General features: G+C 36.0%; 1 protein-coding gene across 2 annotated transcripts in view; it reads right to left on the bottom strand.

The window, feature by feature from the left end:
* The window catches only part of LOC150100769 (bleomycin hydrolase), a 157,828-nt gene that overhangs the window by 88,772 nt on the left and 51,702 nt on the right, over nt 1-17,354 (bottom strand). For both annotated transcript variants that reach the window (XM_090401341.1, XM_090401342.1), the window contains exons 4-5: nt 15,107-15,337; nt 10,575-10,667 (exon numbers count right to left, since the gene is read on the bottom strand). In XM_090401341.1, the coding sequence (XP_090257467.1) occupies nt 10,575-10,667; nt 15,107-15,337 (324 nt within the window). The remainder of the gene's footprint in view (nt 1-10,574; nt 10,668-15,106; nt 15,338-17,354) is intronic.

Here is a 17,354-nt window from a genome sequence, read left to right as displayed (position 1 = left end):
AGATGCTTGAGGGCGATGAAAAGCCGGGCCGTCCATAAACTTGCCTGAGCGAAGTTAACATCCAAAAAGTGTGTGATTTCATCAAAGAAAACCCAAAATCGTCTGTGAGATTGATTGAAGATGAATTGGGGATTCCAAAATCAACTGTGCACAACATTTTGACCGAGAGTTTGGACCTTGGTAAATTGAATTCGCAATTTGTTCCCCACAAGTTGACCGACAACCAAAAATGTATCGAACACTGCAAGGACCTCATTAAAACTGCTCATAAGGACTCAAACTTCCTTGAAATGATCGTTGTTGGTGACAAAACATGGTGTTTTGAGTATGAGCCCAAAACAAAGCACTGGAGTGTTGGGTTGAGACCACCAGAAGAGGAGCATCCGAAAAAAAGTTGCTTGGAGAAGTCAAAAGTAAAGCCAATGCTGATTTGTTTCTATGATTCCAAGGGCATTATCCACAAAGAATTCGTTCCACCTGGCCAAATGGTCAGTGGCAAGTTTTATCTCGAAGTTTGAAGTGATTGATAGCGAGAATTCGTCGCATACGGCATGAATATCGTGATGCAGGCAGCTGGTCACTTTTAAACGATAATGCACCATCTCATCGTTCGAACATTGTGAGACAGTTTTTAAGCAAAAACCAAGTTTGTGTGTTGGATCATTCACCGTATTCACCTGATTTAGCACCCTGTGACTTCCTTCTCTTCCCTCGACTTCATTTGCCGATGAAAGGAAAGCGATACGACACCATTGAAAATGTTCGAGCGGTGCTATTACTAAAAACCGATATAAAAAAACTCATTTAACAAATTAATTGACTGTGCCAAACGCTGTGTCGAAGCTGAGGGAGCTGATGTATATTGACTGAAATAAATGATTTGAATAATTATAATTGGCCTGTTTTATTTTCTATCAAAAGTTCGGTTTCTTTTTGGACAGAGAGTGTATGTGATGAAGTAATGCCAGCAGTATGAGATTCCAGACCCACCCATATTTATAGATTTTCGAAAATTCATAAAGAGGATGTACCACTATACCCAATTGTAATTGGTATACTCACCAACCTACAAACTAGCTAAACATTTAGGCAAAGTGCTTTCTCATACTACTGGCAATATCTCATCACGTATAAAAAAACTCAGCCCATTTTAATCCAATATACAAGACCAGGACCATACAGAATACAAGCAATAGAAATGAAAGTTTTCAAGATAATGTTGAGAAAAGCGAAGAAAGACAGAATACAAAATGTTGAAGAAATCTCACTTGAAGTGATTGCATCATCATCATCATCAAATTCCTGCTATGTACCCACAAGGGGTGTACAGGATATGACAGTACTACATGAAAAAATTACATCATTATTAACTTCCTATCTACAATTTTCCTCCAAATCAGTCTGTTACTTGTCAAGACTCCAACATTATCAGATCTTATATTTCTATCGTCTAAGGCACTTTGTACCATATCAATCCACCTATATCTTGGTCTTCCTCTGGGTCGTTTTCCTGCCAACCTGGCAGAGAACACTTGTTTTGCTAATCTTTCCTCTCCCATTCTATTTAAGTGACCATACCACCTGAGATTAGCTCTGCTAATGCATTCCTGGATGCTGACAATGTCAAGTTCTTTCCTAATATCCTCATTATTAATATGATATTGCCATTGATGCCATCTGTTCATGCCTCTAATCTTTCTCAGGACTCTCATATCTGTGGTCTCTAGTCTTTGGTCAAGTGTTTTACTTTTGACCCAGCTCTCAGATCCATAAGTTAAAACTGGTTTGAACACAGTCTTGTATACAGCTAATTTAGTGTTCCGACTAATTTCTCTCTTATTCCATATGAATTTATTCAATTGACTTCCCACCATACCAGCTTTGCTGATTCTGTTGTCTATTTCTATATTTAATTTACCATCTTCAGTAAATATTGTGCCTAAGTAGCTGAAATGTTTTACTTGTTCCACAGGTTCTCCATTCACAACACAGTTGACATTTTCAATGATTCTGCCTATTTTCATTGTCTTTGTCTTTTTATTGCTGACCTTCATACCATATCTATTACAACAGCTATTCAATTTAGTCAGAGAATCTTGTAGACTTGTAGTGGATTTATTTAGAAGTATAACATCATCTGCATAAAGCAAAGAGCTGACATTAACATCTCCAATTTTGATATCAGGTTTAATACCACTTTCCTTCATAATGTGATCCATATAGATAATGAATAACAGAGGGGATAATGTACATCCTTGTCTCACACCAGATTTAACATTAAACCATCTTCCTGTACTTCCTTCAATTCTAACTGCTGACTTACAACTCAAATAAAGACTAAGTATTGCTTGATATAATGCCCCATTGACACCATATAACTGCAGCGTATTGAATAGCTTCTCTCTTGGCACCTTGTCATATGCCTTTTCCAAATCGACAAAACTTAAATACAGATCTTTGTTATATTCCCATGCTTTCTCGACTATTTGTCGTAAAGTGAAGATCTGATCCTGAGAGCCTCTATTTGGCCTGAATCCAGCTTGTTCTTCACCAAGCTTTTCTTCCACAATTCTTCTCAACCGTTTCTCAAGTATACTGGCATAGATCTTGCCAGGAACACTCGGTAGGGAAATACCTCTGTAATTCTCACATTCAGTTTTATTACCCTTTTTATATATGGGTACTATGAGAGCTCTACTCCAATCATCGGGAATTCGTCCCTCTGTCCAGGCTTTCTGAACTATGCAGTGCAGCCACTGTAAGACTTTTATACCACCATACTTCAGCATTTCTGGTCGAATATCATCTACTCCTGCTGCCTTTCCACATTTCAAACCTTTGATGGCTTTTTCTACTTCAAGTATGGATATGTATTCCTGACTGAATGCCTGGTCAGTGTTTTTTTTATCACTGTGCTGTCATCACTGCTTGTTTCATTTAGCAGTTTTTCAAAGTAATTACTCCATACTTCAAGGATATCTTTTTCTCCTGTTTTCATGTCACCTTTATCATCTCTAACTCCTTTTACAGCACTCTTTCTTCCATTCCTAAGCTTCTTCAACAACCTCCAGAATATTTTGCCACCTTCTTGATATTTATTTTCTATATTCTTGCCAAAGTCCTCCCATGACTTTTGTTTAGCTAGTTTTACACACTGTTTAGCTTTCTTACATTTGTCTTTGTATTCTGTAAGAGTAAAAGCTGACTTATTTGTCAGGAACTTTTGATATGCTTTCTTCTTTTCCTTCACTGCCTCTTTAACTTCCTGTGTCCACCAGGGAGTTCTGATTTTTTTATCCTTGCACACAACCTCACCACATGCCTCTCTGGCTGAATCAATCAATGTTTTCTTCAGAGTTTGCCACTGAATCTCCAAGGTTTGATTCCTGTTCTCAAACTCTTTCATTTTCTTTTCAATAATCTTTCTGTATTTTAGTCTACAGTTCACATCTGAGAGCTGCTCAACTTTTATTCGCTTTAAAACTTTCTTACATGTTATTCTTTTCAATATGAAATTCAATTTTATCTTGCTCAAGACTAAATAGCGATCACTTCCAATTTCAAATCCTCTGTACACTCTGGTGTCCTGCACCAGGGAGAAAACATCACTATCAACAATAACATAGTCAATGAGACTATTCTTATTCCTAGCTTCTTCTCTCCATGTGAATTTGTGCACATTTTTATGTTGGAACATGGTGTTAGTAATAACCAGTCCATGTCCTGAGCAGAAATCCAACAGATATTTGCCATTATTATTAGCTTTGCTCTTTTCTCCAAATTTTCCCAAAATATTTTTGTATGTCTCGCAATCATTTCCTACTCTGCTATTTAGATCCCCAACAAGGACCAACTTTTCCTTTTTCATTGTGTCAGTTGCTTTTTCTAGAGCGTCAAAAAATTCCTCCTCTTCTACCTTAGTAGACCCTTCTGTGGGACCATAGGCACAAATAAGTCTCATTGTCCAGTTCCCCATTCTCATATTTGCCCACATTACTCTACTTGAGACTGACTGCCATTCAAGAAGATTTGCCTCGTATTTTGTGTTGAATATTATGGCTACTCCTTCTGTTGCTTGATTGTCATTGCCTGAATATAACATTTTGTATTTATTGCTCAGAAAGATCTCACCAGTTTTTGTCTTTTTTGTTTCAGTCACCCCTATTATGTCGATCTGGTACTTATCTAATTCCTCAGCTAGCTCCATTTCTTTGCCATTCAGGCTTCTTACGTTGATAGTACCGATCTTTAACTCTGGTGATGTTGAGTTGGGGTTTGTTTTCAGATTTGTTCCAGTAGCTGACTTTTCGCTGTTCGCCCTGGTTCCCTGGCGAAAACAACGGGGGCCTTGTTTAACCGGGCGACGCCCCAGCCGGCATGAAATTTTGTCATGTTGTACCATCATTTTTTATTTTGGTTTAACCAATAAGAATACAATTTGGTCGGCTAAATCCCAAATTGCCAGCCTATCCTCGTTCGTTCAGTATCAAAGTAGATACCCAACAGGGTGCACCACGAGAAGGTGAGGATTGGACATTAGGTCAGAAGCCCTGGTCGGTTCTCCGCATTCCTTTAAAGGCTATGTGGAGGTCTCCTCTCAGTTATACAGCTTTGACTCTTAAGCACCCCTTGTGATGCATGTATAATAAAAATCATAACTACATTTCATGGAATTAATACAGCACAGAGAAATAATTAAACACAAGTTTAACAGATTGTAAAAGTACACATAAAACAAAAAACAATAAGTGGAAAAACACTGAAAGTCTATTATCCTATGAGGGGATACCCTCTATGGATGCTACTGGCTAGTTTTAGCTGTTGGGCAGGAGGCCTAAAAATTAGTTTTGCAGTCTTGAGAAGTTTAACACAACCATATTTATTGAGATTGTTTTTTTACTTTCAAGCTGTGATGCATAGTAGTTTATTTTTTTTTCATTTTATTCTGTGCAAAGAATCCAAGGAATTCTAGGATGTTGTCTGGCTGTTGAGATGAAAGTCTGATGCACCTGAACCATGTGGCCGAATAGAGGGCACATCATCAACGTATCTTAGCCAGATAAGTTTGAAAACGGCAGTATAAAGGGCATATTCTTCAAAATGTTCCAAACAGAAAGTGGCTAGAGGGGAGAGCTCACGGCAGCATCCTCAATCTGTTTATACTATATATGGTGTCCTTTCAAGTGAAATAGCCAGCACTGATGGCAAAATATAAAAAATTAATTCTGTCAGGGAGACATTTATCAGTAAAGTTAAACCGATAGTCTAATACTAGATACTCTAACTGCATGTCTTCCCAAGGGCATTCTTTCTCAGTTTACTGAAAACCTGTCCACAAATGTAAATACGTACACAACACTTCCATTCATCCTCCCTCTCAATAATACGGTGCTATTAAAACCCTTGTTAACAGAACCTCCAACCTCTGTTCCAACCAGGCAGCTAAACTCTCCTTTATTCTGCCAGTCCTTCATGTCCAATGGTTACAATGCCAAAATGATCAACAGAATAGTTATTCCTCCCATCTCCTCACATTCTCTCAACATACAGATTACAGTAATGCTATTACTATTCCCTATATCTGGGGCACTTCAGAAGAAATAGTCAGGACATTAAAGAAATATCATCTGTGCACTGCTTTCAAACCTCATCTAAAGCTGGCTATCCATATCTGCTCTCCAAGGGATCCTCTTTCCCCAGGTGTGTAAACACGTATTACACGTGTTGAATTAGATTTTAACAGTACTGATGCGAACACAGATTGATAAGAAAATAACTATTTATTAACTTAAAAGCTAATATTTCGCTGGTATTATATCCAGCATCTTCAGAGCACACAAACAAATAGTTATTTTCTTATCAATCTGTGTTCGCATCAATACCATTAAAATCCAATTCAACATGTGTGACAAACACATAAGCCTTTCCACATAAGACTTATTACACGATACTTCCAACTTTTCATATTATAGTCAAACTGACCAATCTGCTAACATCCACCTTAAAGAAGGCAGATGCTAGCCAGGTCTAGCTGACCATGTCTTGGTTACCTTGCAATAGAATCAAATGAAATAAAAAATATACTTCATCACAACAAATACAATATCAAATAACATATCTGCTAAACAGTGGTGTCACATGTCCATTTAGGTTGGGTGTGCTGTTGTGTGGCTTATGCAACCTGTGCTACAAAATTCACATCAATTTGACCATATGATTGCATTTTTATTGATGTACGAAAGTTTTAAGAGTGCATAGCACATCGATGCATATCTTAACTGGTCCAATGCAATTAATTGTAGGACAACTCTAAATATTTTATCAATTAATATAATTTTAAATATGAAAGCATAAAGGTCAAATGAACAATAGCTATGCTTCATGCACGGCATTTATGTGAGATGCACGAAGGGTTTTATGTTAAATAACGAGATTAGATTATCATTGACAAATACTAAAGTGAGACACAGATAATTTGAATTTTGATATGATTTTTAAATACAGCCATATAATACACACAGAAATCGAAAATGTAATCACTTAGGAGATTATAATATTTCTGGATTGAACCAAAGAAAGGCTGAAATAATTCATTTAACTTACTTATTATACACAGGTTCCAATCTCAATGAATTATAATGCTTGAATTATAATTTTTCTTTAATTCATATTTGAAGAAGTCAATTATTAGAAGGGAGAGGGAGAGTACAAGTTAATGACTACAAATGAATTAAAATGTGGTAGTATATGTAGTAATATAGGCAATAGTTCAAAGCTGTTTAGAGAGCGAAAGAGAGGTTAACAGGTTGCCAAAATATGTATCGAGTTCTACTAAAAGAACTGGATTGTGTGAAAAGGGCTGAATATAGAAACTACATGGATATATGGATGGACTGCACTGCTTGGAAAGAAGTCAACAGACATCCATGGTCAAGGTGCATTGTACCATGTGACGAGTCACGTGTTTGTAGCCAGCATAAATCGGAGAAATATGATGCTCCCAAGTCAGTGTAACTGTGTCCAGGTTAAATGGCTGCAAGAAAGGAACTGACGGAGATTGAAAGAGGCATTGTGATAAGATGCCATGTTGAAGACCTATCAATTCAGCAAATTGTTGACAAATTGACCATTTCCTGGTCAACAATCAGTGATACATTACCGAGATGAAAGAGCAAGAAGTCAACTGCAAGTGCTATCTGCTGCACACAACCCACTACACTCACTAAACATGACCATAGGATACTTAGGAAGGATAAGATGTAAAAACTACCATTCTGACATATGCTGAATGCAGAGTTCTGGGCATCGTCAACACCAAGGCTTACAACATGGATTTGCACAGCAGGACCGCAATAGGCAAGCTCCACATTACCTAAACCAACATGGAGTGTCATCTTCAGTGGTGCAAAGAGCATGTACAGTGGGATATGAAAGCTTAGAAAGCTGTTATGGAGCTATGAATCATGCTACATCCTCTACTGAGCAGATGGATGGGTATGGCAGATGCCAGTCTCTCTTAACTGGATTCTGGGATATTGATTGTTTACATGTGTTTAGATCAACATCCCAGTAACCAGTTTACCTTAGAAAAGGAAAACAACAGCCTCCCATTCCTAGACACTGATTACACACTAGCCTGATGGTGCACAGAAAACATGCAGGTAGATACATTCATTCACCAGCAGTCACTGTCCTCCAAACAATATGGGATTATAAAACCCCATATAACAGGCCAAAATTAATCAGTTCTGATAACAGTGTCCTAACTACTGAACTTAACCATATCCTTGACACTTTCTCGGCCAATGGCTACAATCCCCAAAAATTCCAAAAAAATATTAAAACCCTATAACCACAATCCCCCTTTCTTCCTCTTTCAGAACAGAGATCACTCAAGATCTATCACATCCCCATATATCTGGGGCACATCTGAAAAATGGACAAAAATCCTAAGGAAATACAACCTTACAACCACTTACAGATCACATATAAAATTGACATCTTATCTGCTCTACCAAAGACCAGCCACTTTCCCTAGACCCACCATGCATCTACCAGGTCCCTTGCAGTTGCAAACTCCTACTATGGCCAAACAGGCAGCACAGTCAGTATCAAAATTTCTGAACATAAGGACCACATCCAGTTCCACCAATACAGTGACTCAGGACTTGCAGACCATGCTTTGGGCACTGACCACAGGATATGCTGGAAGAAGGCTGCCCTATTATGCCACAGTAAATACAAATATGCAAGGCTAATCTTCGAATCTGCCTCAGACCTGAAAAACTTTCCAAACCTCAAAAAATTTGGGTGTATGAGACTGCCCCAAATTTGGGAAGTATTAATGCTTAGATCTTCAGCCCAACAGCCAAGACTACCCAATTTAGCCCACTAAGAGGCACAGTTTAGGACTATAGGCCCAACTTTTGCTGCCTTTCTTTAGCCTCATTTGTCCCATGTCAGTGCCTGCATGCACATATCGTTTTTTTGTGATCCCTGATGATGGCAATGTAATGCTGAAATATAGGAAAGTATTAAAGTTTTTATAATTAATATTTTAGTATATGTTATTTTCTGGGAAAAAAAAAAAAAAACAGTTATGAGTAACCAATATATATAAGCCTATCTATTAAGAAATCCACTTTTGCCTACATTACTCTATACTTGAAATTGGTTGTCATTCAAGAAGTTTATTATTTTGTTGAAGACTATACCAGCTCTGTCCTTTTCCTGATCATTACTGCCTAAATATAACATTATTATTTAATTCTTAACTCTGATTCTTTTGCTAATACCACTTCTTTTCCACTGATGTGCCTATCTTCATGTCTACTGAAAGTGAGTTTATCAGCAGCTGACTTTTTAACTGTCTGTCCTGGTTTCATGAGGAAAACAAAAAAAACAGTTGAAACATTGTTTAAATGGGTGACATCCCAGCCAGCACATGGCATTTGTTCATGTTATACCAACATGTTGGGTTGTGGTTTAAACAAAAAGAGATTACAATTTGACGGATGTCCAAAATTGTTTGTTCAGTATCAAGATGGGTAACTAATTAATGGGACATGGTCAGAAGTCCAGATTATTCTCTGCATTTTTTACAATGGAAGTCTCCTCACAGTTATCTAGAGCTTGACAGATATTCGCAAATGCTTAGTTTGAATTATAGACAAAGCAACTAAGGCTCTGAAGACACCACACTGTGTCTATTCACAAATGCAGTTCACAATAAAATCAGACGATTTTTTTTTCCATTTGTCAGAGTTTCAATGGCTATCCCTACCACTTATACAAATAGGGTGATCATTGTCCTAACCCCCTCTGAACTGGAAGTATCTTATGCCTATTATCTCTGCCCAAGCCCACTCTAGATCAAAAGTGCAATGAATTCTATTTGCAACTACTTCGTGTATTGGTTTTGTGTGTTGGGGGGGGGGGAGATGGCTGTATATATCTGTATAATTTCCACATCTTAATATCGCTTCATTTTTTTTACCCCTTAAAATATTAGTATCAGATCCTTTGTGTTATACTGCTAATTTCTTTTATTCCTTAATTCCTTTACATTTTTGGAGTCCCTAATTAAGAATGGATTTTGTTTGAAGTTTGGAATCACTATCAAACAAGGAAGGCTGATAAGGAGAGCAGCTATATTAATAATCACATGAGTAGCTACTCATGTGAGGAATGTTGAGATTTAGATTTTGTATGTTATATGTAAAAGTGGAAGATTACTTTACTTAAGTTATAAAGCAGTTAAGTTAAAATATATAAAATATCCTTATCATTCAAAGAACAGCATACTGACAATGAAGGATCACAAGATAAAATTTAGGATATTCTTTTAGCAACAGAAAATTAATCAATGGAATAAATATCAAGGTGCAGTAGAGAAGATACCTTAAACAAATTTAAAGAGATACAAATTAATAATTACAGATTGTTTTTTTAATACCTTTTGTTACACCTTGTTACAATTTCAGTTATAAAAAGATCATGCTATGCCACTATATCTCATAGTTTCACATCTCCATTGCTAATCTCTGACAAATATGCTTGTCACTTGTGCTTTGTTCCACTTTCAAACCTGAAGATGCTTATGATACTTGGTGAAATTTTACAAATAAAAAAAAAAGGTTATGTAAGTAATCCATAATTATTATTAACTGAAAACATAACTAACGCTGTAATTAAAAGACAACTACTTAGAAAAATATTTGGAATGAATTAATTTAATACAACTGATATTCTATGTGGATGACACATCACTTGGGAATAATTAATGTATGTGATAATCAAGCATTATATGAGGATTCTGTTTTTTGACTGATTCCTAAACTTTACTTCCTTGCAAAAGATTACATATAAAAAGATACAAGCTGTTTCTTAATTTTAGTTTCTAATTAATGAAATTAATCTGAAATTCTCAATTAAATGTTCCATTAAAAAACCCTTTTACTGTTTCTGCTATAATCGTCGTCAGTATAATAGATAAACAATTATGATATATAATTTGCATTTACACCAAAAGAATAATGAGGTACATAAACTTTAAAATTAAAATTTGCTATTACCTGTTCCATCATTAAAGTGATCTTCTTCTCAATGTCTTCTGCAGAACTGCCCTTATCCAATGCAGATCTCAAATCTCTTGTATATTCTCTCAGCTGAAAAAATTAAAAATGAACATAAGCATGCAACTTTATTTTCTTCCCCTTTCCAATTAACAAAATTTATCATTGCATATGACAGAAGAAATATAAAAACATAGCTCCAAAGTAATCACTTCATTTCACAGAGGATATATTCCACTCCATTTAATGAAATATTATTCAGTACTGGAAGTCATCATTAAATTCCTGATAGGTACCCTCAGAGGGGGTGTAAAGGATATTAAGACAGTATTACATAAAATGTTTACATCATTACTACATTCCTATCAACAAGTATAGGAATTTTACAAGTCACTAGGTGGGCAAATGATAAAGAAAATGTAAAAGATGGTACTTGTTGGTGATCTAAACAGCAGAGTAGAAAGTGAATCACACCAAGCATATAAAAATGTTTTGGAAAAATTTGGAAAAAAGAACAAGACTAATAATAATGGTAAATATCTGCTGGATTTCTGCTCAGGATATGGACTGGTCATTACTAACACCATTTTCCAACATAAAGAAGCGCACAAGTTTACATGGAGAAAAGACATGAGAAATAAGAAAGGCCTCACTGACTATGTTATTGTTGATAGCAATATCCTCATGCTGGTTCAGGACACAAGAGTGTACAGAGAATTTGAAATCGAAGTGACCATCACTTAGTTTTAAGTAGGATAAAACTGAGTATCATGTTGAAAAGAACACTATATTAAAAAGTTTTAAAAAGAATTCAAGTTGAGCAGCTGTTACACGTAAACTCTAGACTCAACTATACAAACATTACTGAAGAAAAAAATTTAAAAAAAAAAAACAGTTTGAAAACAAGAAGCGAACCTTGGAGTCTATTTTAGTATTCTGATAATACTCCTTTCATGGATAGAATTCACACTTAAAAAAAGCTGTTGAAACTATTTACTTGTTCTATTACTTGATTGTTTAAAATTGTTAACTTTAATTTCTTCCTATCTTCATTATTCTGGTTTGTTAATATTAATTAGCCCTAAAAAAAATAGGTTTCTTCAAATTCTGCTCTGATACTATAAGATTATTATGATTACAGCTATTTTGCCTGCTTCAGTTTAGGAGTACCCCTGTTTAAATGTCATTGGCTATTTACTCATGGATTCTTAGGGCATTATGAGTGTAGATGTACTAAAAAGTATATGTAACCTAAGGAATAGAAAATTGCACATACCTTCCCCCTCCCTATTTTAAAAAAATTAAAAAAAATTAACCCTTTCATTTTTTCCCCACCCTATATCAAAGTATATGTTTCTATATGTTACGAAAAAAAAACCCCGGGTTTTTCTAACTTATTCTACCAAACTGCCTACCCCCCCCCACACACACACTCTGCAGTTTTCAACATCGCAGACTGAGGAAAAGCCACAACACCCAGAAAAAGGTATGTGCAATTTTCTATTCCTTAGGCTACATATACTTTTTAGTACATCTACACTCATAATGCCCTAAGAATCCATGAGTAAATAGCCAATGACATTTAAACAGGGGTACTCCTAAACTGAAGCAGGCAAAATAGCTGTAATCATAATAGTTTATAAAGAGGAGTAACATGGGAGTTTTCCCAGAAATAATATACTATAAGATTAAGTTTTTATCAGCAATTACGGCAGTCAACTGCATATTTTATATGAATAATAAAGCTTCTGCTTATATTATTGCTTTTCTCTATTGCATAATTAATAAGATTTTCTATTAAAAAGTAGGTGTGAGGTGGACAGCTTTGTATTACTCCTGTCTTCACACTTGATTGCATACTGATACTGCTAGTATTTCCTTGGTGTTCTGATAATGCTCCTTTCATGAATAGAATTCATATTAAAAAATAATAATAAAGGCACACACATATATAGTATCTTAATTATACAAGATTTGGAGTTTTTTTCTCATGTTGTCAAATGCTTGTTTGAAATCAACAAAACAAAAAATCTTTTCCCAGACTATTCATAAAATTCTATGTAGGGTGAAGATCTGGTCAACACTATTTCTCTCTTTCTACCCTTTATTTTCATGTAGTTCTGCTATTTGATTCTGTAATAAAAGCAATTCTTGTTCAACATTTAATTAATATATGCATTATATGAGTCACAACAGTGACACTTAAGTAAAGCATCACTGTTGTGATAACTGTCTTATAATAAGCTACTGTAATTACAAGAATCATCATCACCAAATTCCTGCTTTGTGTCCTCAAATAAAGTTTACAGTATTATTACCTTATTATCAACAATTTTCTTCCAAATTAATCTGTAATTTGTCAGGATTCCGAATCTGTCAATTAAATGTTGGCCTTCTTGGACATTACACTAATTATATCAGTGCACCTAAATCTTTATTTTCTTCTGGGTCTTTTTTCTGCTATCAAACAGCTGTTTTGCTAACTGTCCTCTTGCATTCTATTTAAATGACTATACCATCTTGGATTGGCTCCTCTCACATTCTTGAATGCTAAGAATGTACTCCACTGCTGGTACAGTAAAAGGTGATTTCTCCTTAGTCATCGATGCAGGAGATGAATAAGACCAGGAGGTCAGCTTTGTCTTTAGGTGTTGTTATAAAGGTGCTAACTGTATGAAAGAAAGAGAGATGAAAGCAAAGCATCCAAAGGGCCTCTTACATAGGATCAGAAGGCATAATACCAAATTACCTGCCAGCAAATCCAAATGCCCTTGCATGTGGATCTGCTGATAGGTGTTTTGCATTTGTTGCATGCTTCAGTGCAGGATGAGAATGAAGTTGGAGTTCTTACTCAAGCCACTTATAAAATATGATGATTTTCTTTTTTTTCTTCTTTTGAAATGCCTTAGCACCCTTGTTAATCACATCTTGGATAATGGGAAAAAATTCTGAATGGAGTAGGGAATGAAGACTGTCATTGGTGAGAATAATTTCTGTAATACAACAAGAGTAGGTGCTAAATGTTTAGATGATCAGGAGAGTGAAAACAGTAGTCTAACCAAGGAAGGAAAGAGTCTCGAAAGTCATCCCAGTTGGAAGTGTTGTAGTACCAAAGGACTTGGGGTTGAGAAACTGTGGAAAGTTGTTCTGTAAGAGAGAGAAAGGAAACAAACTTGAAGATTTGTGATTTGAGCCACTGAGAAAAGAAACAGCCTCAACAGCATACCATATAACTCTTTCAACACTTTGTTCTTTTCTTAACCAGTTCTCCCAAGATGTTGAGGCTATTTCTCTTCTTAGATCACAAATCTTCAAGTTTGCTTCCTCTCTTACAGAACAACTTTCCACAGCCTCTCAACCACAAGTCCTTTGGCACTACAACACTTCCAACTGGGATGACCTTCTAGACCAGGGGTTCCCAACCTTTTTGTTTCCTAGAGCACATTCTAAAATACCGATAGGGCGACAGGCACCATCTATTTTTTCAAGCAATTTTTTTGAATTCTTTTGTTAAATGAATACATACAAAGTTTACATTATAATCAAATGTTTTATTACTTAATGGTTTACATTATATAAAATTTAAATATATATATGTAAGTTAGTGTGATCTTTGGCATTTCATTTCATTGGCCAGTGCTTCATAATTAGGAGAATATGATGATATTCCAGTTCTTAAACTGGAATGAACAACTTTGAATGTGCGTCTACTTTACATTGTATGCGTTTAATACTCGTCATGTGTCATTAATGCATGCGTCATACAGCATGCCATGAATTGTTGCGTGATTATTTCAAACTATATGGCACACAGTTGAACAGCGGCAGGCACACACAAATTGGTCGACGGGTGAAATGGTGCCCGCGGGCATAGGGTTGGGAACCCCTGTTCTAGACTCTTTCCTTCCTTGGTCAAACTACTGTTTTCAGGGATAGGAAGAATTGCGTAACATCAGTACGGTACTTATAGCAAATACTTCTACATCTCTTCCAACTTGATCAGTAGAATTGGAAAAAGTAAGCTAATCAAAACAGCTAATCAGGTCAAAGTGTTACCTACGATAATACAGCTGCTTGGGTAGTTCAAGCGCAGGAATTCATGCTTCAGCAATAAGAAGTCAAGAAGGGCAGAGTAACTTTCAGAATTTAGAACATGATAAAGACAAGAGATGAATGTTATTGAATAAGGCAAAGGGAAGCCTTCAGCCAGAGATTGCCAAAAAGAGGGTTCTAGGCTTGGCAGTCTCAATCACAGAAAGGAACAAGTGCCACTACAGAGTGTAGTTTGAACAGATAAATTGTACAGTGATTGTAATAGCTGCTATTAGAGGTTAAGTCAAAAAAACAGGGGATCAGATCAGGTCTAGATGTCTGTAAGTGGCGATGTATATCATTTGTATTTATGCTGCAGATGTTGATGAAGTAAATGGCAATATAGTATACAGGAAATGACAATAGATGTAGTCTGCACTTTCCAATTTTTGTTGGAAGATGAGCAGTCCCCCCCCCCCCACACACACACCCACACTTACCTTACTTTTCAAGACTGTATTCATTCGGCTAGATACTTCACAGCTATATGACTCAGGAAAACATTTTTTTGGCATTACTCCATGCCTAGTAATCAGGTTTACTAGCATATCCCACTGCCCGCCATCACATACTGGATCATGAAGAAGAAATGAAACTAAGCGGCCATCAACTGGTTCTCCTCTTTGGGCTGTTTCAATCACATTATGTAAAAAGTAATTACATCTTTCAATCTGAAATATTAAGAAATCACAATGAAATGACCTAGGTAGTTTAATTAATGTACTAATTATTTACATAATGATTAATGTACAGCCATATTTTTTTTTCATTTAATTTAAATGTTGTGATAACCATATATCAAAATTAGATATGATAACTATTGGTATTTAATACAACTGGCATAGTATCTTACTGTGAGGATTAGTGAAAAATAACACAAACATAAGGTAGTAAAAGAGACATTCAAAGAATTATATTCTTGGATCTAGCATATTGCAAAAAAATGTGCATCTTCAGTAGAACTATACAAGGAGTGTCCAAAAAAAGACTGAACTTTTGCTATAAAAACTTTATTGCTCATTTAACAACATTTTAAGCACTGTCCCCTTCAAAGTAGCCCCCCCCCTCCTCTGCTGACGACACACTGTTCCCAACGTTTCTTCCATTTTTGGAAACGAAGTCCTTTCAAAGTGGTTTTAAGTTTGGGAAACAGGAAAAAGCCTGCTGGGGGCTAAGTCCAGAGAATAGGGTTGATGGGGCACAACGGATATCTGATGTTCTAGCATATAACTGCAGATGAGGAGCAATGAGTGAGCCGGTGTAACATCCAAGTCTGGTTTTCCCCACAATTCAGGCCTCTTCCTGTGCGCACAGCATCCCTCAAACGCACTAAAACTTCCGTACAACTCTGTTTATCATCTAACCACATAGTAAAAATTCATAATGGACAATACCTTTCCAATCAAAAAACACAACCAAAATCACCTTGATCTTTGACAGACTCATCCATCGATGCTTAAACCACTCATAGCACTACGTTCAGCCATACAGTCCTCCCTGCATGCTTGGTTAAGAAATTGAAATGTCTCTGTAAAATTTTTACCAAGTTTGTTGTTAAATCCTACCTTTATGTAACACAAATTTTACTTAAGATGGATTTAACCCACCTCACCCATTAATCACATTCTATTTCTTAGATGTTTATAATATGCATAACGGTATTACATTAATGTGTTTCAAAAGTTCATTCTCAAGATACACATAAATTAGATTTCAATATTATTATTAAAAGAGTCGGGAACTCATCGAGGGAGGCCAAACTAATCACACCAGCTGTCAAACCTGTTCTTGAATTCATTAATGTTACTTAAACACATTATCCAAAGGCAATTCATTCCAATTAGGCATTACTCTATAAAAGAAAAATCCAGCCCTAATCTCCTTCTTAACTTCAATAGATGCCCTTGCATCCTTTCCCCACGCTCCGCAAAATGAAAAATTCCATACAACCCTTTCAGAAGTTTGTAGGTCTCAATCATATCACCCCTCTTTCTCCTGTTCATTAATGTCTACAGTCTACCAATTCTCAATCTGACTTCATAATCAGTATTCCATTCCACAATCCTATCATTTTTAACACTCATCTTTGCACTCTCTCCACTATATCAGAATTATACTGGAAACCAAGAGACCAGACCTGCACACAATAGTCCAAGTGAGGTCTTATCACTTGTAAAGACACAAATTGACTTCCTTATCTTCACATGTCAAGGTTCATTTCAGCATTTCCAACTTTCTCTGACTTGTATTTACAATTTTTGCTATTGTAAAAAAATGCAAGGGCAAGGAATCAAGAAAAAGAATTTTGGCATTTGAAAGAACTTGTTACAGGAAGATTCTAAGAAACTTCCTGTCTACTAAAACTCTGGATTTAGAGAAAGATGTTGAAAGTTTATTTTTCACTTGGTTAGACTATAATAAATTTAGTTTAATCCTTTATCCAAGTGTGAGCAAACAAAGTTTGCACCTGAAAATATCTTCAGGACTCGGGTAAAGTAGTACAACGCCAGGCAACTCGCAGCAAAGGTGGCCAAGCTACCATCACTCCTATCTCAGTATCTCCAATAATGCAAAACACATCTCGTTGCGGATATGTATAATGTTATGCATTAAGGGAAGGGCCACTACCCATACTGGTTTCGACCTGTTATTGAGGTCTCGTCAGTGGGAGCCAGGCCCTGAAGTGGA

This window comes from Typopeltis vanoorti, chromosome 12, assembly GCF_054136105.1.
Source record: "Typopeltis vanoorti isolate ZY-2024b chromosome 12, IOZ_Tvanoo_1.0, whole genome shotgun sequence".
NCBI classification, from domain to species: domain Eukaryota; kingdom Metazoa; phylum Arthropoda; class Arachnida; order Uropygi; family Thelyphonidae; genus Typopeltis; species Typopeltis vanoorti.
This window is presented reverse-complemented; position numbering and strand designations above follow the sequence as displayed.